We start from the raw sequence: 22,716 nt of genomic DNA on the forward strand, positions 1-22,716 counted from the left end.
ATCGCATACCCTACAGGCAACTTATTGGTTCTCTTACTTATCTGTCTATTACCCGACCAGATATCGCGCATGTCGTTCACTCTGCTAGTCAGTTTCAGCATACTCCTACAACTGTGCATATGAGCGTCATGCTACGGAACGTCAGATACATCAAATATACCATCACTAAAGGGTTATTTATATCCTCATTCTCCTCATTAAATTTACTTGCTTATAATGATGTTGATTGGAGAGGTAACCCTAATGATAGAATCTCAACTACCGGTTTTTGTGTCTTTTTAGTAGATTCTTTAATTGCATAGAGATGCAAGAAGCAACAGAAAGTCTCGTTATCCTCTATCGAAGCTAAATACAGGGCTATGACAACTACTACAATGGAACTTGTTTGGATACGAAGTCTTCTCAAAGATATCGGTGCAGACGTCTCTGGTACTTCGAAACTATGCTACGACAACAAAAGTGTGATTTACATTGCCAGCAATCACACCTTCCATGAGCGCACCAAACATATCGAGAGGGACTGTCAAACAGTTACCCTACCATATGTCACATCAGAATATCAGTTGATGGACATCTTCACTAAAGCTCTTCCTGCTCTCCATTTTATTTTTCTACTTAGCAAACTTTCGATCATCTCCCTGTAAAGTTTGAGGGGGGTGTTAAAATCCATATATATATATATATATATATATATATATATATATATATATATATATATAAAATACCTGATAGGGGTATTTTTGTCTTTTTATATAATTGTTTCTAAAAACAACTATTTATTAATTAGGTTATTTTTATCCTTTTTATTTTTTGTATTTTTATTTTTTTTAAATCCCTTTTTGTACCCACATTGGGGGTCCCACATAGAGTCATTGGGGCTTCAACGTCTATGTGGGGAGCCCCCAATGGCTCACATTTTTGCTCTTTTTTGTTGTATAAATAAGGGTCAATCCCCCTAGTATTTGTTAGGCTTTTGAGCTCCCATTCAATAAAGATCTGATATTTTTTATGTGTAGCCTTTTGAAGGCCTCTTGTATTGTCTCTTAGTGGACTATTTATATATTCTCTCTTGTGTGTTAGTGTTTGTCCATTATTGGACCTTGTGAATGCATTAAGCATTCTTGTTCTACATTTCTGCATACTTCATTACAAGTCATTGCCTATATAAAAAAATAGCTTATATATCAAACGAATGTTAAGAATACATTTCTTAATGAGAAATTGGTTCAAGAAGTTTATATGGAAGCATCGCCTAGTATAATTATTCCTAAAAGGAGGGCTCTTTGTTTAGACAAAGTCATGTATGGTATTAAACAAGCATAAAATGCTTGGTATGACCGATTTAGTCAAGTTATGCTTGATGTTTGATTTCAATCTTGTTTAACTGACACAACTTTGTTTGTTAAGATTTCTAATACAGGTATTATTATTCTCCTTCTCTACATGGACGATATGATCATCATTGGGGAGGACAAACAAGGAGTTCACACATTAAGAAACTTCTCAAAACATATTTTGAAATGATTGATTTAGGTTTTTAAAAATATTTTCTTGGTATTGTTGTCAGTTATGGAATCTCAAAATGATAAGAAGGTTGATACCTCCAAAGTTATCAACACTAAAATGAGAATTAATGATGGAGAACCACTTGAAAATCCAACACCATGTAAATAACTTATCGAGGCATTGTCTTGTCTTTCAATTGCGAGACCTGACATAGTGCATGCAGTTCACACAACAAGCCAGTTTCAGCATACTCCTACTTCAGTTCATATGGGAGCAGTTTTTTGCATTATTAGATATATTAAAATCTCTATTTTCAAATGACTCTTTTTGTCTGCTTCTTCATCTTTAGATTTCAATGCTTATATTAATGCTGACTTAGGAGATGATCTAAATAACTGACACTCAACTACTGATTTTTGTGTATTTTTAAGTGATTCGTTGATTTCATGCAGGTGTAAGAAACAACAAAAGGTCTCGCTTTCTTCAATTGAACCAGAATACCAAGCCATGCCTACAACCACTATGAAAGTGGTCTAGCTAAGAAGATTATTGGCTGACATGGTAGTCAAGATTAAAGGACTATCAAAAATGTGTTGTGACAACAAAAGTTTCATCTATATTGTCAGCAGTTGAACCTTTCATGAACGTACCAAGCATAATGAGATGGACTCTTACTTTATTCGAGAGGAGTATCCACATGGCACTATTGATCTTCCAAATGTTGCTTCTGAATATCAATTGGCGGATTCCTTCACCAAACCTCTCGTTGCTCCTAGATTTCACTTTCTCTTGGACAAACTTTTGGTTATCCAACCGTAAGTTTAAGGGGAGTGTTTAAAATATATATACAATGTATATATAGTTTTTACATACATATGTATACATATATGTATATGAATGCTTTGAACCTCACCGAGGACATGGCATTGGATAGAAATGATTGGAGGAGAAGGATTCATGTGGAAGACCCAGAATGATTTTCTTTTTTGGTTCATATCGCCGACCCCAATTGTTTTGGGATGAAGGCGTAGTTGTTGTTGTTGTATACATATATGTATATATATAACTAGATTAGTAACGAGGTTAGTTTAAATTTTTTACTTTTTTATTTTTGGTTCAATTCCAACTAGTCAACCAATGTTGACTAGTCAAAATTAAGAAATGTTGGGAGGGTCCAACGACTCTATTTAGACCCGTTGGGCCTCTCCCAACGTGTCTATTGAGGCCCTTTAGAATGTGTATATAAAGGGGTGAAACCCCCCCTCCCCCCACTTATGTAATGCTTGCATATTTTAGTTAATAAAATAATATTTTTTTAAGCTTGTTTCAGCCACCTTTGGTAGGTCTTGTGTGTGAGCCCATTTGTGGCTTTTTGTGTGCTCTATTGGTGCTTTGGTGGAACACTTTTGAGTGTACACTTTGACGATTTAGTGAACATCTTCGGAGGAACTTGTTTTCTTACAGGTACCTTCAAAGGTACAAATTTTGCCGATTAGGCACTGATTAAGGCGCCTAGTTGGCGACTAAGCCGCCTCCGCCTAGGCAAAAGGGCAGTTTAGCCATTTATTATTCTTATATACATTGTTATTTTTTTGTATATACATAATTATATATACGTGTGTGTGATTTGTTCTGTGAAATCATGAAAACATGCTTAGTTATTATATATATATATATATGTGTGTGTGTGTGTGTGTGTGTTACTTTGCTTTTAGGATTTTTGAAGTGAAACATTGAAAGCATGCACAGTTAATTTTACTTGATTATGTTTTTTATATATGTGTGTTCTGATGAATTTTTCTATAAAATCCTGAAAGCACGTTTAGTATTATGAATTATGTAATATGTAATTTATATATGTATGTGTTATTGTTCTTCTGTGAAAGGTTGAAAGCATATTTTGCTGGTTATAGTGAATATGTTATAAATAATTGAAAATATATATATATATATATATATTTGTGTGTATACAATTATATATGCATGTTCTGGTTACGTATATTAATATATTTTGTGAAAGCATGTGTAATTTTGACTTGGGTAATGAAAACATCTTATTAGTAAAAGAATTTAACATATTTTTATGTATATTTTGTGTAGTTTTTTATATTTTAAATTTTTAATTGGGGTACCGACTAATCAGCCTAGTCCTCAACTAGTCTTTTTAGGGGTCTACCGACTAGGCACCGCCTAGCACCTTTGACTACATAGCTGATGAGCGGGATACACCTCAATACACAAAATCAAGAGGAAGTTGTCAAAGAAGAAAGCAAAACCATGACAAAGAACAAGTCATACATGATAATCAAGATTATGATGGAACCAATATAAATCAGAAAACGATTGGTTTAGAAGGTTCAAAATTTGTTTTGAATCAATTAAGAGATATCAACCGTTGGAAGACTCTAGATTTCAGGATTTCCAAGTAGCGACTAGACGAGACACAAAGCAACGAGCTACAGGAGGTCTTATTTCCCACGGATGGAAAGGCTATGAACAAAGATGGAATCCATCTAGTTGAAATGGTTTATGAAAGTTTTGATGGCCCAATTTAAGCTCAAATCAGCTAGGCTAATCTTGGTTGGTTGACACAAATTCATCTAGGCCAATCCTTGTTGGTTGATGCTCCCAACAAAAATCAAATGGACCTACAGACAGGGACTTGTTAAGAACATCAAGTCTATTGTTTCGGCCAACTTAACCAGATGTAGACATGCATAGCAAAAGCAAGGCCAACTAGTATTTTATCCGCTAGCAAATCAACAAATCACCAACATATGGGAGACAGCATGGATAGATGTGTCATGGACATTAGAAGGGATGACACAATGCCACTAGGGTCCAATTGAATTTGGTATGATTCAGGCCCATCCCAGCAACCTACAGGAAGCAGATTAAGGGTATGTTTGGTTGCATCTCTGATTTAGAATCAAATGTGTTTTGAAGTCATGATTTCAAATCACATATTCTACCGTGTGATTCGGAATCACATGAGATTCACTTTGAATGTGATTTCCGTTTCTCAATTGTATGAGATCCAAAATCATGTTTGGTTAGCTGTGCAAATGAGATCCATTCTCTCATTTGCATGAGATTTGAAATCACGTTTGGTTAGCTGTACAAATGAGATTCATTCTCTCATTTGCATGAGATTTGAAATAATGTTTGTAGCCAACCAAACATACCCTAAGTATGAACTGGTTTTCTTCAAGATGGTTCTTCTATCTATAGTTTAGTTGCAAGTCAACAGTGCAGGAGGAAGAGACTAAAACAAGATCAGGGTCACTGGGACTGCAGACTACAGGTTACCAGTCCATAAGTGACCAGAGAGCTGGGTAGATTCATTTGAACTAAAAATGACTGTGATGTGCTCAGGGTGTTCAATTGTGGGCCATGGGTCACAGCCCTAAGTAAAGAATCCAGTAACTATGAACAAGAATTGGGTTGCTTCCAGCCCAACAATCTCCCAATTCTTTTAGCCAAAGATCTAGGAGTTAGCTGGATGGTTAGGTTGCACTATCATAACCAAGGGGTCTTGGGTACGAACCTATCAGGGTTATAACCTAGCCTGCCTAAAAAAGGGAAAAGAGACTAATCAGGATTTTGTTATAGGACACGGGCACAATGACATATTAGAGTTTACAGGGGATAAGAAAATGAATGTAGTTTGTAGAGGAACAAAAGACTGGCCAGAGTGTCGGTAGGTCAAAGTCAAACAGGTTCAGCTTGAGCCAAGCCTAACCAAGCTGCATCACTAACAAATCCAACCTACTATGTAGAAGGTAAGATTATTTACGGAACAGGATGAGAAGATTGCAGGTGGCCAGGATATAAACCCACTGGTTAGCATTGATAGCTTTAAGTAAATCAGATCTAGTTTAATTAGGATGCTATGCAAGAAAAGGTGATAAAATTTTTAGTGGACTTTGGACTTCCAAATATTATATGTCCTGGTGGAGTTCCTAGTCAGTGCAAGCTCCTGTTAGGCTGAAACAGGCCTAATTCAGTAGATTTATGCAGTGGGATTTAGGCTGGTTTAACCTGATCAAACCACTTCAAGCTGGCTAAGTTTTAGATCAAGTACAGCACCAAGTGGTGGTGAAATGCTGTGGCAAACCCAGCTCCGTTAATGGGATCTGGTAGGCCTGGTTTGGGTCAATGAAGCAGCTTGACCATGGTGCAGAGGACTCGCTACAGACAGGTTCAAGCATGCAAGAATGGTGGAAGTTTCACAACCCACACTAAGCCTATGTGGTTTGCTTGTGTGAAAGATCACAAGGATTCATGGGCTGGGATCATGTGGGTGACGAATGAGGCATCAGGAGCAGAAGCAATCCTATCAATCAGAACCATGTTATGTGTTTTAGTATAGTGACACAAAAAAATTACTGTCATTTTGGATGTAGCCAAAGTAATTACTCAACTGGAATCCACTTTATTGCAGAAGAAATGGACCCAAATCCTTGTATCAACCTATGCCCACCAAGGAACGAATCTGGCTAATCAAGACAAGTAATACCACATAATGACAAAAATGGGACTAGAGCTACCACTGGTTATTAAAATCCATATCCCTGCAGCAACATAACCAAGCCCCATATTACTGCAGCAGCCTATATCACCTACTAAGGGAAAAAAACTGTTCTTGATGTCATAATGAGAAACACTATCAAGTTGATCCTTGAAGTACCTTTTAATATTCTTAATGAGAAACAATGTTGTTCTTTGCATTTTCAAGAATACCAAACACATGTCTATTAAACTTTGTTAATTACAGTGACTATATACAGAAATTCCTTCATAGCAGTTTGTCATAATTTTGCAGCATTGCTTTTATTGGTCTATCCTTATTCTTTCTTTTCTTCTTTGAAGTACTTTCAGTATATTAAGAAATATTAAGAAGGGAATGAGAAATGCAAAAGAAAAAGAAAAGCCAAAAACATGGGCTCAGGTTGGGCCAAGGTCCGCAAGCCTGACACATCTTAGATTTAGCATGGCAAATTGACTTGATGATAAAAAAGTCCAAAATCAAAATCAAATCTAGGCTAGGCTGTTGTTCCATGAAGAATGTGAATGTTACAAGCCAAGGGTACCATGATCTACAGGGATCTGTTACAGATATTGGTCTCATGCACACCATGAATGCTAGTGATTCAAAACATGAATGCTTACCTCAAATTCTGTAAACCCCACCACAAGCAATAACAGTACTTTGATAAGAACTTTCTTGATGCAATAATGCCTGAGGATAGAGCTTGAGTGTATATCCCAAATTTGAAAAGATCATTGTCACCTGCTGAGCACGCATTATTCAAGACAGCAGTACTTATGTTTTTCCAGGTGGCAAAACCTTCCAAGTTATCATTGCCACAGTATAAGTAATCCAATTTGCAACTTGAATTACTACAAGCATTACGCCAACATGCATCTTCACGTTCTACAGCTAGAAGATACCAATAAGCACCAACAGACTAAAAAAGATACACAACACAAATGTTAGTGTTTGTTTATTCAACTTTAGAGAGGACAAATTGAAAGAAAAAGCCTTGCAATATCACTAGCAATAGAGAGCATAATCTGTTTTACATGGATGTACCAATTAATACTTTCTACACAATGACAATGTTATGTGACAAGTCTATACCTACAAGGACACATTCAAGAGTTTGGAAGGGTGAATTTATTCTCTGCACTACATATGAGAGACTTTTAGAGTTAAAATATGCATCATATAACAACAACAATGTCCATACAGCCTGAACTGCTAGTGAATTAAAGAAATACAACATAGAGATAAATGACAGAAATACCCCTACCGATCACCAAAGCAACCACCACCATCACCAAGTCAAAATAATGAACAGGTAACAGCACATATACAGTAAACCCACACAAAACTTCCCAACGGGTGACCTCTTGGTGAAACCAATGAGAGTTTGCTAGGAAGCAGATGGCATGTTATGCATGACAAAATCATAGGATCCACTATAAACTACTATTAAGGATCCATGTCAATGAGGTCTAAACACTTCTTATATGTATTTTAACTGCAATATGCATGAATGATTATTGGAAGAAAATGATGACAATCAAGAAGATAATCACCTCGAGATTAGTGGAAAAGACCACAACCACATAACCCTAAATCAGCATATGAAAATGTTGTTGGTTGCAAATGTGTGTATAAGATTAAAGCTATAGATGGATCAATTAAGACACATAAAACACATCTTGTAGTCAATAATAGATTTGTAGTAGCTTGACAACAAAAATGCATTTCTAAATGGAGACATGAAGAAAGAAGTGTATATGGAGTTCCCTCATGGGCTCTCTGATAGTGAAGGAAGGATATGAAGATTGAGAAGGGATCTAAAGTCTTGAAGCAATCTCCTCGAGCATGGTTTGACAAATTTAGTTCAGCAATTAAAAGATTGGGCTTGAAGCAAAGTTTTTATGATCTAGCTTTTTTTCTACCTCATCGGAAAGAGGACAATGCATACTTTTGCTTTATGTTGATGACACGATTATTGTTGGTGATGATAGAGATATGATTGAAGGGGTGAAACATGAGTTAGCATAGTGCTTTGAAATGAAAGATCGGGGTAGATTGAGATATTTTTTGGGCTTGGTGGCATACTCAGAAAGAGGTTATCTCTTGACCAAACACAAGTATGCAACGGGCTTGATCAGCAAGGCCAGATTGGTTAATGATAAGAAGCAATTGGACCCACCAGGGAAGCAAATTGCCAAGCTAAAGCATATTGATGTAAAGCCTCTTGATGATCTGATAGTGTATAGGCAGCTTGTCAGGCGTTTGTTCTATTTGACTATGTAATATCGTGTATTTTCACACTTAGTTAAATTTGAGATTTTCAAAAATTTGGCTAAGTATAGAAGAAAAATCATTTGAACCTTGATATTAGACCGATGCTTTTGAGTGGCCCAGGTCTTATTAACTAGGTCTAAACGAGCCATTTAAAATGTAGAAAAAAGATTTATTTTCAACCTTTAAATTCGAGCAAAATTCAGGTTATTTTCAGGTGAATTTCAAAAGCAAAATTCAAGTTATATAGCGTTGGATGTGTCTCGAAATTCTGAGCGTAACGTTATTTTATTATCATTGATTCGTGCTACGGTTGGCCCAAAAATCACATTTTTTCAAAAATTGAGCAATTTGTAGGTTCGGATCCGGACTTAGATCGGACCAAATCTGATGGATTTGATTCAAATTAACATGGATTTGGACTCTATCCAAGATCCATATTAATCTGGATTTGATCCAGCCTAAGACCCATTTGGATTTTTGAGATGGATTTGGATCTTGGATCTAGATCCAGATCCAAATCCATGCCCAATAATTTTTTCAACTTTAAATTAATTAGAAACCTTCAAATCGAAGTTAATTAATGTTAAGAAGCCTCCCAAGTTAATTTGGTAATTTTTGAAAGCTCTGGATATTTATTTATTATTTAATATTAATTAATAAATTAATTAATTTAATTCCAAAAATTTAATTTGACAATTGTTTAGGACTCTAAGTAGAGCCCTTAAACCCATATAATCACTTTAGGAGTGTTTTAATTCAATAATATGATTTTTGGAAGCTTTTAGGTATTTATTTATTAATAAATATTAATTAATTAATTAATTAATTTTAACTAATTCCGGGATTTACTTTTAGAGAGTTTAGGACTCTTTATAGAGCCCTTGTTCATACCTTAAAAGCTTTAAGAAAGATTTTTTTTTAAAAAAAATACTCAACTTTGAAAAAGTAACACCTGAGAGTTTCGAAATTTTCGGAACTCTAAGAGAGAAGAGAGTTTCAGTGGGGGCTACAATCGCTTCTCTAACCCATCTAGAGCTCTATAAATAAGTCAAAAAAAAAGCAAGAGAAAGAAAGAGAAAATGAGAGGAAAAGAGAGGAAGAGGAAGAAGGGAGTTTCTTCCCCGATCATCCGTCGTTTCCACCATTAAATTCATATTCTTTTTCGATCTACACGTGAGGTACGGGTCTTTCTCTTGTTTCGAATGAGAAAAAGAGCATGGATTTGATTTCCATGCAAAATTTTAGTAGAAATCTATGGGAAAAGAGTAAATCTGGATATTTACTCTAGTACGCATAGATTGGGTTTTTCTTTTCTCTTTTTTTGGGGCTGTATTTCAGAGAGAATGCATACATCAATGCATGTGTTGGAATATGTACCTTATTATTGCCATGGATCCCTAAATCGGGACAGATTTGCCATGCTTGAAACATGTGCAAATCTGGCTCAGATTTAGCACAGTTAAAAACTTGAAAAGAATATGTATATATTCTGCATTTAGTTAAAAAAATTGTACATATTTGTTTTCATGATAAAACAAAAATTTTAAAAGACCGTTTATTAAGTGTTTGTTCCATGGTAATCTTATTTTTATGAATAACCTAATATAAAAGTCATTGGATGCATGTATGGGTGCATGAAGAAAAAAGGTATAAGCATGTGGTTGGTTTATGAATCTGAGCATAGTTGAATGTAACCTTACTTGTGCATGTGAATCAATGTATTTCTTTTATGCATACATGGATGAATCTGAAAATGTGCGCATACGTGCCATATAAATCTGTTTTTTTTTTGGCACATGTGAATGCTAAAAATTGTTTTTCTGCACACTTATTATATATTTTTTTTATGCTGGGCTGACTGGCAGACCTGCACAGGTGCAGTTTGGCCTGTGCAGGGTGGTGGTTGTGCTTTGAAAACCCCAACCAACTGGCAGTTGGCTGGGTATATATATATATTTGTGTGTGTGTCTTTTGTTGTGCACCGGCTGGCAGCCCAGCCGAACCTGTCAGGCCTTGGCACCTCTCTATGGCCCAGCCATATGTTGGCTGGGCATGGCATTTAAAAAGTTAATGGGAAAAAAACAAAAGAGTTTTATTTTCAGAAGCCCCAGCCGTCTGTCAGTGGGCTGGGTACAATCTTGGCTTTAGCCCCAACCAGTCAGCCGGCTGGAAATGTGATCTGGGCATGACAGTGAAAAAAAAAGACGTGGTTTGGCTAGTGATGGGTCATGTGCTTGCTGAAATTGTTTTTAAAAGAAAACTACTTGACTTGTCAAATTTTAACTCTCACCACATGTACAGATTTTTTTCAAATGATGTACAGAATTTGATATGAACAATTCTTGTAATTTATGCATATGCTTATGCCTATTGAGCTTGAATGTATGCAAAATTTTCAGATTGGTTTATTGTAAAAAGCTTTGGCTATACAACAACAACAACTACGCCTTCATCCCAAAACAATTGGGGCCGGCGATATGAACCAAAAAAGAAAATCATTCTGGGTCTTCCACGTGAATCCTTCTCCTCCAATCATTTCTATCCAATGTCATGTCCTCGGTGAGGTTCAAAGCATTCATATCCTTTCCTATCATCTCCATCCATGTTTTCCTAGGCCTACCCCGAGCTCTTTTAACTAATATATTTTCTCATTTCTCCATCCTTCTAACTGGAGCATCATTAGGCCTTCGCCGAATATGTTCAAACCACCGTAAATGATTCTCTCTCATCTTATTTTCAATGGGTGCAACGCCTACCTTCTTACGTATCTCCCCGTTCTGAATCTTATCTTTTATTGTATTTCCACCAGTGTTGTGAAAAGCGTTGAGGCGTAGCGAGGCGCTCCACCAAAATTTGAGGCGAGGCGTAAAGCGTAAGCCTCAAAGTTTTTTTTTTTAAAACTTAAAAAACTATAAACAAAATATCTAAAATTATAAATAAATAAATAAATCTTTATTGATGAAGCAACAACCAACAGGAAATAAAAAATCTCAAAAAATAGTGAGTTCATAAAAAATAATAGTGAGTGAGTTCATCAAAAATAAAACTTTAAGCCTTAGGATTTTTCTTCATAAGCTTGAAAATACAACACACATATCTCCAATATTTAAGCCCAAACAAGAATAGTGAGTTCATCAAAAATAAAACTTTAAGCCTTAGGATTTTTCTTCGTAATCTTGAAAATACAACACATATCTCTCTAAATCAAAATATATATGCATGGTAAAAATTTAACATCTCCCGTATCAAGATAGAGATCTAAAACATATCATAACTGGGTCAAAAAAGTTTTTTTATTAGATCCAACTAAGTTTATAAGAAACTACATATACCAACTTGATCCAATTAAAATCCAAACATATTTGGATAAAGTTTTGAGATGTATTTTACAAACCAAAAGCACTTTTCTATAAAAATCAGAAAAATCAAAAAATAGTTTTGAGCAAAAATAATAAATCGGAACAATGAAACATAATTTTAAAAACTTTTTGAGTTAAATAAAAATTAAAGGTGCTTTTCTATAATTTTAAAAAAGAACCAATTCTGAAAATAAATCTCAAACTACAACTCTGTTTCTATATTTTTCAGAGAACTGTTTATTATTTTTTCGAAAAATAAAAGCCCTCTTTCTGTAAAACAGAGGTTGAGATCAGGGTAATATCGTAATTTTATCTAAAAAACGTGCAAGGGTTCTCGTTTTTTTAAGCATACGCATCGTAGCTACACTCATTTTTTTAATATGATGTCTCTTGGCAGCCCAACATTCCGTAACATATAGTAAAGCGGGCCTAATAGTCGTCCTATAAAACTTTCCCTTCAACCGCAATAGCATTCTACGATCGCACAACACTCCAGTTGCACTTTTCCATTTCATCCACCCAACCTTTATCCTATGATTTACATCTCCATCAATTTCTCCATACTTTTGAATGATAGATCCCAAATATTTGAAACAATCATCCACCGGTATTTCTTGCTCACCAAGCTTCACTACACTCTCATCACTACTTTGTTGCTTACTAAACCGACATTCTATATATTCTGTCTTACTCTTACTCAACTTAAAACCTCTTGCTTCCAATGTTTGTCTCCATAATTCTAACTTAGCATTAACCCCAGCTCTATACTCATCAATCAAAACAATATCATCAGCAAACAACATACACCACGGCACATTTTCTTGAATTGATCTCGTAAGCTCATCCATCACTATAACAAATAGGAAAGGGCTTAAAGCAGATCCTTGATGTAACCCAACCGTTATAGGAAAATTGGTTGTCACCCCTCCACAAGTGCGAACATTGGTTACTACTCCTTCATACATATCTTTAATTATACTAATGTACTTGAGAGAAACACCTTTCTTCATCATTGTCCACCAGAGAACGTCCCTAGGTACTCTATCATATGCCTTCTCCAAATCAATAAAAACCATATGCAAATCTTTGTTCCTCTCTCTATATCTCTCAATAAGTTGTCTAATATAGCTTCCATAGTTGATCTTCCAGGCATAAAACCAAATTAATTCTTTGATATCATAACAACCTTCCTCAACCTAGACTCAATCAACCTTTCCCAAAGTTTCATAGTATGACTCATGAGTTTTATACCACGATAGTTTGTGCAATCTTGTATATCACCCTTTATTCTTATATAGAGGCACCAAAGTATTCTTCCTCCACTCATTAGGCATCTTATTTGTCCGCCAAATCTTGTTAAAAAGATTTGTCAATCATTCTAAACCTTTCTCTAACAAGCATTTCCAAGCCTCGATAGGTATACCATATGGGCCAACTGCCCTTCTTGATTTCATTTTCTTTAAAGCCTCTGCAATTTCTTTCTTTTGAATCTTGTGCATGAAGTCATGATTCATCTCATGAAAAGGAATGGAGAAGTCTCCAAGATCCTGAGCATGACTTCCATTAAATAGCTTATCAAAATAATCTTTTCATCGCTCCTTAATCTTCTCATCTTTAACTAAAAACCTTTGTGTTTCATCTTTGATACATCTAACCATACCCAGATCCCTCGATTTCCTATCTCTCATCTTTGCAAGCCTATAAATATCCTTCTCGCCCTCTTTGGTATCCAACTTGTCATAAACCTCCTTATATACCTTATCCCTCGCATTTCAAACTACTTTTTTAGCTTCCTTCTTTGTTATCATATACTTCTCCAAATTCTCGTTATCACGACTCTTACTTAGATTTCTATAACACTCTCTTTTAACCTTAATAGCTAATTTGACATTCTCATTCCACCATGATGTATCCTTACCTAGCGGTGCACCGCCTTTAGACTCACTCAATATATCCTTAGCCACCTCATGACTCGATATATATAATCAAAGTATTATTACATAGTTGTCTCATATACATGTGTACACTTGAAATGATATGTTCTTGCATGCAATAAATGCATAAGTATTCACATGTTTGTTTTATGAATGAGAGCATGCAATTGACATGAATATATGCTTTGGGTGAAAGCATGCATTTAATGTGAGTGTGTGAGTTCATGCTCATGCCTATGAATATTATTGTTTTCATGTACACCTCCGAAATTAGCATATATGAACGTGCATTGAGAAGCATTTGAAAGAAATGCATAATGGCATGTTATTCATGAATTTTGCATAAGATTGCATCGATGATAAAAAATAAATCATCATGGGTTGTGTGAGCCTTGAGCATGTGTTGCTCTGTTTTATTTGTTCTATGCATTGCAAAAATAAAATGTGATATTATTGTTCTTATTGTATTGTTCCTGTATGCCACGACTTGTGGTTCCGTGAAGAACTTCGCATATTCATTTGCAAGCTAGTGTTATTAATTTTGTATGTTGAATTGCAAAATTAAAATAGATGAATTAATAACAAAATAAAAAAAATTAAAGAACAGTATAATCTATGTTTCTTTGATGTTTCTTCTTTAGTGTGGGAATCTTGGACATTGCGGTTTTGGGAAACTGTGAGGAGACTAAAACTCTGTGTGCATTGTTGTTGCCCTTAAACCTGATATTGAGGTTCTTCTCCTAACCACAGTTTTAGGAAAAATCCACCACTTTACCTGGGGATAGTGTGTAGACACAGCTGTTATTTTGGTAAGTCACTTGTGGATGTTGATTTCCCTGGTGTCACGACATTAGATGCTGATTTCTAATGTTTCAATGGGTGTTGGTGTTTCTTGATATCGGTCGAGGGCTAAGTTTGAAACTCAGTAATAAAATACAACTTGTCTGCTAAGTTACCTTGGGAACCCTACTTGATCTTGGAAATTTTTACCCGTTTAGAGTATCCATAGGTAACGATAATTAAGAAGAGAAAATTAAATTGTGTGTATTTAATAGGGACATGTATATAAAAAGAAAACTCTAATAAAAGATAATAATTTATTCATGCATTGCACTAAAATCATGCATATTTTTGTTATGCATTAGATCATGCATATTTATTTGTTTCCTTAATTGTAATATATTAGTGAATGCATGATATTTGCTCCCTAATGCATGTTAAATGTGTTTATTGCTTAAATTGTGATCCCTCTTGCTTTCCAATTGTTTCCTATTACATAAATAATTAATTGTATTGTGAATTTGTTATAATTGCTTCCCTCTAAAATATTGCATGAATCTTATTTATGTTATTTTTACTTATTTTTTTATTAGAGGGATTCATACACAGAATTCTTTGGATTCTGACACCCTTACTTTTGTGTTTTTCGCAGCCTCAGATGCCCAGTGAGACGACTTTCTTTTGAAAGGAGTCACGAGGGGACTACAGATTACTTGACAAATTCTTTTGGACAACGTAGCTCTTCTTCTACTTTATTTACATTTTATTTGGTTGTCTCAGACTATATGCACTTTAATTAAATAAAGTTTGGTTTGGTTTGAAAGATAAGTATAAGATCCCTTGTGGTTGTGGATGTATTGTAACTGTAAAGGCCCCGAGTTTCTGAGAATGTTTTTGCACTTGTTTAAAAAAAAATTTGTCACTTTTTCATGGGTACGAGTTGGGGTCGTTACAAACTATCTCCAAACTCGACATTACATTTGTAGTCCATGTCGTGAGTCAATTTATGAGTGTTCCTAGATCCATGCATCTAGCTGCAGTGTTAATGATTATAAGATATATCAGAGATACTACGCACTATGATTTATTCTTCTCTGCCTCTTCTACACTCGAGCTGAGAGCCTATTGTGATGTGGACTTTAGAGGGATGGCACCGGATAGCACTTCACCACAAGGTTGTGTATATTTTTAAGTGATTCCTTGGTATTTTGGAAAAGAATGAAGCAGTAAAGAATTGCATTATCAACAACTAAGGCAGAGTATAGGGCCATGGCCCAAGCTACTACAGAGATATGGCTACTAGAGGACATGGGTGTTAAAATCGATGGAGGAACCCCATTGCACTGTGATAATCATAGTGCCATTCACATTGCTAAGAATCGTGAGTTTCATGAAACATATTAAGATAGATTGTCACTTTACTCACATAGCGTACTTGGAAGGGGTTATTTCCTTGTTATACATTGGGACAGATCATTAGATAGCACATTGTTTTACTAAGAGTTTGCCCCTTAAGGCATTTCATACATTCCTCTTTAAACTTAGAATGATTGTGCTCACATCACCTCAAGTTTGAAGGGGAGTATCGAGAAATGTAACATGTGTATTACTAACATTTGTGCTACCCTTCTTCTCTTTTATATATTATGTTATAGAGGGGTATTCTTGTATTTAGCCATGGGGTATTCTAGCCAACCATTTTTGTCTTTTTGTGAACCAAGGGAGGGAGACTCCCATATATTGTAGTAACCATTTTACTTGCTTTCTAACGAAGTTTCTAGTTTCCTCCTCTCTCCCTAGTCTTATTTGTATCCTCTTCTATGCTTGAGATTAGCTTTGTTCGATAATAAGGAAACATAATCATACAGAAGTTGGACTGCTTAAGATGTTTTATAATGGTACTCCTAAGTACTTATGCATTGAAGCCTTCCACACTGCAGTATTTCTAACTAATAGACCGTCTTTGGATATTTTAAATGGAAAGCTATGTCACAGGGATTCGGCTAGCAGGGTGCCGCACCCGCGTCGACGCGATGCAACGTGGGTGCGGGTGCGGTCAACCCGACCCTGGGTGCGGTCAACGCACCCAGGGTCATTTTGGTCCAATTTTCAGACTTAAAAAAAATTGCCAAGAAATTTTTTTTGCCCTATATGTCACAGGGATTCTCCAACTAGGTGTCTCACCCGCACCCGCACCCGATGCGGTCAACCTGACCCTGGGTGCAATCAATGCACCAGGGTCATTTATGTCCAACTTTTGGACTTTATATATATATTTTTTTATATTTTTGTCGCACCCCCGCACCCGCACCCATGTGACATAGATGGAAAGTCACCTTCTAAGTTATTTATGGCAAAGCCTCCAAAACATGGATTCTTAAGGAGCTTCGGATGTTTATGCTATGTTCATATTAAAAGTTTAGAGAAACAAAAGAACTTGATCTAAGGTTGATTATATTTTTATAGGATATCATTAGACTGAAGCATGTTTTTACTTCAAGATGTTACTTTTAACGAGAATAGATTATTCTCTTTCCAAGTTGTTTGTGACAGGAAATCAGTAAGTGCAAAGTGATGATAAAAGTATTGCACACGACATAGAGCCTTCTTTATAAGCAAGTACATTGAAAAACATGTTGCAGGCTTGCAGCCAATGAGAGAAGATTTCTTAAAATTCATTCTAAAACAAAGTGAGTTGTCGACCATGAGAAACAATGATAATTGCAAGATGATTGAACCAACAGGTCATAACATGCACAAGGATGGTTTCAATTAGGACTGCTAAACGAGCTGAATGAGCCGAGCATGAAATGTTCAAGCTTGACTCATTTTTGTGGTGAGCCAAGCCAAGTTTGAGCTCATAATGAGCCCAAGTTAAATGAGCTGAGTTCAAGCTGGCTTGTTTATAGAAAATATACATTGGCATGGAGCTGGAAGAAATATGATTACCAAAAAAATACATGTAAAATATATGCAAAATATATCTAAAACTATGTCACATAGGTGCAGATGCGGATGCGGCACTTTAAAAAAACTTGGGTGCGGGGGTGCAGGGAGGGTATATATATAATTTTTAACAGTTTTAAGTTAACAATAATGAAATAAAAACAATTATCAATTCATCATGCATAAATTCATGCAATAAATAAAATTAACAATTTACAATTGTAATTCTTCACCAATCAAGAATAACACCACACTGGTGCATATATATATATATATATATATATGTGTGTGTGTGTGTGTGTGTGTGCACTTATGTATTTAAATATATAATATAGATAAAACTGGACTTGGTTAGGGTTAACTGAATCTACTTTTGGACACAAAGGAAGTCGTGTCCATGTTACATAGACCTAAAATATATTTTTTAATACCTAACGAGCTTATACAAGCTGAGCTGAGCCAGGTACCTATTGTTCATATTCAGTTTGTCAAGCCCATTTTACAAATTTGAACAAGCTCTTTACGAGCTGTTGAGACATGCTATAAGGGCATTTTGGGTTTACGTGTTATTATATATTGTGTGAGGGCTATTTTGTAATTTGGTGCTCTTGTTTAATCTCTATTTAAGTAGAGATTAAAACCCTAATAATCGAGTGACTCTCTCTCTCTCTCTCTCTCTCTCTCTCTCTCTCTCTCTCTCTCTCTCTCTCTCTCTCTCCAGCGTACTCTATCGTGGTTCTAACTTGGTATCAGAGCCTTGCATATCTCTGGGTAGCTGAAGATCATCATTGGTGGTGTTTGGAGAACATCAAAGTTGCAGCCGCCGTCAACGCTGTGGACCTAATACAGATCTGGCTTGTCGCAGATCTGAAAGTTGTTGATTTTGTGGATGTGATTCAGATCTAACATCTAATCTGAATCTTGTGGTTGAGGTTGAAGTCGTGGATCCTGTCTTAGATCTGAGTGCAGTAGTCGTGAGTTGTGTGGTCGTGAAAAGGTCTTGTCGCTGATCTGAAAAGTGTAGAAGTGAATCAGATCTGGTCGCAGATCTGACTTTGCAGAGGCATGACTCACATATGTCATTGATCTGAATGGGGTGTGGGTCCAATCGATTGGTAAGGTAGGTGTGGGCATAAGATCCACGCAAATTTGTGTAAAGATATGGATCGTCGTGATTTGGCAAGCTGGAGCAACAGGTTGATACTTGTGTGTTGAAGTCGTGGCGTTGACGAGGTTGCAGTTGGTGGTGATTCTGAGCTTGTCGCATGGTGTGGACCAGATCGGTCTTCATTGCAGGTGTGTTAAAGATACTGTGATTATATCTAATCTGGTGTGGTCGTGAGTTATTGTTGTTAATATCGTTGTGGTGCTGGCGATCAGCGGTCTCTGAGTTGTCGTGGGTTGTTGTTCATGTGGGTTGACGTGGTGATGCTAAGTCAGATCATATTCAGATCTAATATTTGTTTTTGGTGTAATTGAAGCCGTCTACTGCAGACCATCACCTAGGTTCCCAACTTGATATGCTTGATCAAATATTGATTTGCTGGAGTATAAGCATCTCAATAGTTTTGTTGAGATCATCCAGAAAGGGGTTTAGTTGTTTACATCTTCTGATCATATCTATGGTGGTAGCGTGGATGTCGAACAAGTCTGCAAGTTCCGTCATGAACCAGTCGCATCACGGTCTTGGTATTGTCTATGGTAGCAACTGCTGAGTAGATCAGTTCGGATTCGTATTATTCAGTTATGAATTGGGTCGTGATATTCAGTCTAGTGTTGTGGATCTGATCTAAGTTTATATTAGTTTGACTGCTGTGGTGGAGAGTTGAGTCTACCATTGTCTGCTGGAAGTGTCGCAGTTTCAGGTATGAACCAAACACATCTTTATCATGTTGGATGTGTGGTATTGATATACATTCTATAGCAATCCTTTGTTGAGGTGGAAGGTTTTTGGTCAAGTTCCTTTAAAATTATACTTGAAGTGTGGATCTAAACAGGCGGCAATCGTGTATAGTCGGTTTCATTGGTAAAATCCAATCGAGATATAGTCGGTTTCATAGTTGGTTGTTGGTATGCGCATATGACTGTACCTGTTCGTTTTTAACCCATTATTTTTCCTTATAGTATGGCTCAAGTGGTTAAATCAGATGCAGATTACTCCAATGATTATGTAACTCTTAGCCGGGCTGAATATAACAAGCTTCTTGCTTTATGCTCATCCTCTTCGAAGTCTTCTGTTGCTAAGGTTGCGTGCTTGGCAAGTGATGGCCTATCTGGCCAAGGTGGTAGGTGGATCATTGATTCTGGAGCATCCAGACACTTGTGCGGAAATTCGAGTAACTTTTTAAGTTTAAATCCTGTGACTGATCAAAAAGGGGTGTTCTTGCTGATGGGAGTTCTTCCCCAATTGTAGGGCACGGAAACATATCTATTTCCCCTACCCTTCAATTGTCGCATGTTCTTCATGCTCCTTCATTTCCACAGAATTTATTATCCGTCAGTTGTATGACAAAAGAGTTGACTTGTAGGATGATTTTTTATCATATGGGGTGCACAGTTCAGGACTTGCTGACGGGGAAAAGAATTGGTAGCGGCTATGAGGAAGGTGGTCTGTATTATTTACATCAACCAGAGGTTTCGGCCTATTCTGATGTTTCATCATCCTCAAGTCCTCTATTGTGGCATCATCGTCTGGGTCACCTTCCAGTGACAAAACTTCATTATGTCATTCCTCATATACCTCCTTCAGTTTCCTTTCAGTGTGAAACATGTCAATTGGGAAAAATTGTCGAAGTTCTTTTCCCTCCAGTCAGAGTCCGTCCAGTCAAGGATTATTTGGTCTTCTTCATGTCGATGTGTGGGGTCCGAGTAGGATTCCAAGTAGAACTCAGTGTCGTTATTATCTTGTTATTGTTGATGAGTTCTCAAGGTTATCGTGGGTGTTCCTGTTAAAAGATCGGTCTCAAGGTCCTGTCATTCTTAAATCTTTAATTGCTGAGATAAAAACTCAATTTGACGTGTGTGTTAAAAATGTTCGCACTGATAATGCTCTTGAGTTCAAATCTAAAGACTTGCTTCAATTCTATTCTACTAATGGGATTCAACCTCAATTTACATGTCCTCATACCTCCCAGCAAAATGGGGTGGCTGAGAGGAAACATAGACAAATCCTCAATGTTGCTCGGTGTCTAATGATTCAATCCAATATGCCTGCCTCATACTGGGGTGATGCGGTTTTGACTTCCAGCTTTCTTATAAATTGCATGCCTTCAAGTTCTGTAGAAGACCAGATCCCAATTCAAATTCTTCATCCGAAGGCTCCTCTCTTTCCTATCCCCCCTAAAGATTTTGGATGTGTGTGTTTTGTGCATAAGTTGGCTCCTGATCGAGATAAACTTGTTGCACAGTCTATTAAATGTGTTTTCCTTGGGTATCCTAAAAACCAAAAAGGATATCGTTACTATGACCCTATATCTCATAAAGAGTATGTCAGTGCGGACGTTACCTTCTTTGAGTCTATTCCATACTTTTCGAGTACTACTCCAAGATTACAGGAGAGCCTTGGTGATTCCCTTCCTCTGCCAATTCCTCATTTTCCGTTAGAGTCGCTTCATCCTCAGTCCTTGGCTCCATCGTATGGGATGTCTCGCTATCGAAACCCTCCCATAGTATACTCTCACAGGGTACCACCTACCTCCATGTCTCTGTTATCTCCTTTTCCTGAGGTAAGTATTTCTGAGCATACTACAGTTTCTACTCCTGATGATGATCTTACCATTGCTTTGCGCAAGGAAAAGAGACAGTGCACTCTCCACCCCATCTCGCAATTTGTTTCAGAAGTTAACCTTGGGACATCTATGAAGAATTTTATTTCAGAACTGTCTGTCTCCTCTGTTCTGCTTCATCACAGTCAAGCTCTACTCGACTCCAAATGGATGCAGACTATGCGTGATGAGATGGATGCCCTATGGTCTCGAGGAACTTGGGACTTGGTTGATCCCCCCACTGATGCAGATATTGTAGGTTGCAAATGGGTATATAGCATTAAATATAACTCGGATGGGACACTTGAACAGTACAAAGCCTGGTTGGTTGCAAAAGGTTATACTCAGACTTATGGGGTTGACTTTTTTGAAACTTTTTTCCCAGTTGCTCAAGGCTATACTAAGACTTATGGGGTTGACTTTTTTGAAACTTTTTCCCCAGTTGCTCATCTTGGCACTATTTGTCTAGTTCTTTCTGTTGTTGTACACCATGGATGGCACATGTTTCAGTTGGATGTCAAGAATGCCTTTTTGTATGGGGATTTGCATGAAACTGTCTACATGCAACAACCACCAGGCTTCGAGGTTCAGGGGGAGTGTCAGAAGGTGTGCAAGTTGAAGAAGGCTATTTATGGCCTGAAAAAGAGCCCCCGAGCATGGTTTCACAAATTATTTGAGGTAATGTCGAATTTTGGATTTGTCAGGTCAGCTTCAGATCACTCCTTGTTTATCAAGAAAACCAATGTTGAAATTGTTGTTATGGCGGTATATGTCGATGACATCATATTAACAGGGAGCAGTGCTCAAGATATTTCTGCAACAAAGGATCATCTTCAGAAACACTTTGTTACGAAAGATCTTGGTCACCTTCGATATTTTCTGGGTATCGAGGTTGCAAGAAACAAAGAGGGCTTAGTTTTGTCGCAAAGAAAGTATGTGTTGGATTTATTAAAAGAAACTGAAATGCTAGGAGCTAAGCCAGCTAACATTCCAATGGATCCCAAAACTCACATGTTTGATGAGAAGTCTGACTATGTGGATAGTACCAGCTTTAGATCCTTGGTGGGTAAGTTGTTATATGTGACTGTTACTAGACCTGACATTTCATTAGCCGTGAGTAAAATCAGTCAGTTCATGGACAAACCTACCAAAGTTCACTGGGATGCAGCTATGATGGTTCTCAGGTACTTAAAGTCATTTCCTGGTAAAGGTCTGTTGTTTAAACGAAATCCCTCCTTGGACGTTGTTGCTTACACTGATGCAGATTATGCGGAGTCTGTTGAAGATAGAAAGTCAACATCTAGATTTTGTGTGTTTGTGGGAGGAAATCTTGTTTCCTGGAGGAGTAAGAAACAAACTGTTGTAGCCAGGTCAAGTGCTGAATCTGAATACCGGGCGATGGCCCAGACCGTAGCTGAGATTATGTGGGTAAAATCAGTTTTGACCGAGCTTCAAGTAAAAGTATCCCTACCTATGTTGATGATGTGTGACAAGAGGGCTGCTACATATATTGCCAACAACCTAGTGTTTCATGAAAGGACTAAACATATTGAAGTTGACTGTCACTATGTTCGCGACTTAGTTCAGGCTGGGTATATATG

The 22,716-nt window shown here is 36.8% G+C and overlaps 1 protein-coding gene across 2 annotated transcripts in view; it reads right to left on the reverse strand.

Moving 5' to 3' along the window:
* The window catches only part of LOC149829567 (putative cyclic nucleotide-gated ion channel 5), a 93,281-nt gene that overhangs the window by 25,498 nt on the left and 45,067 nt on the right, over positions 1-22,716 (reverse strand). For both annotated transcript variants that reach the window (XM_090016022.1, XM_090016021.1), the window contains exon 5: positions 6,679-6,977. In XM_090016022.1, coding sequence (XP_089872148.1) covers positions 6,679-6,977 — 299 coding nt within the window. The remainder of the gene's footprint in view (positions 1-6,678; positions 6,978-22,716) is intronic.

Source organism: Nuphar pumila, chromosome 8 (assembly GCF_984573655.1).
Source record: "Nuphar pumila chromosome 8, dmNupPumi1.hap1.1, whole genome shotgun sequence".
NCBI lineage: Eukaryota > Viridiplantae > Streptophyta > Magnoliopsida > Nymphaeales > Nymphaeaceae > Nuphar > Nuphar pumila.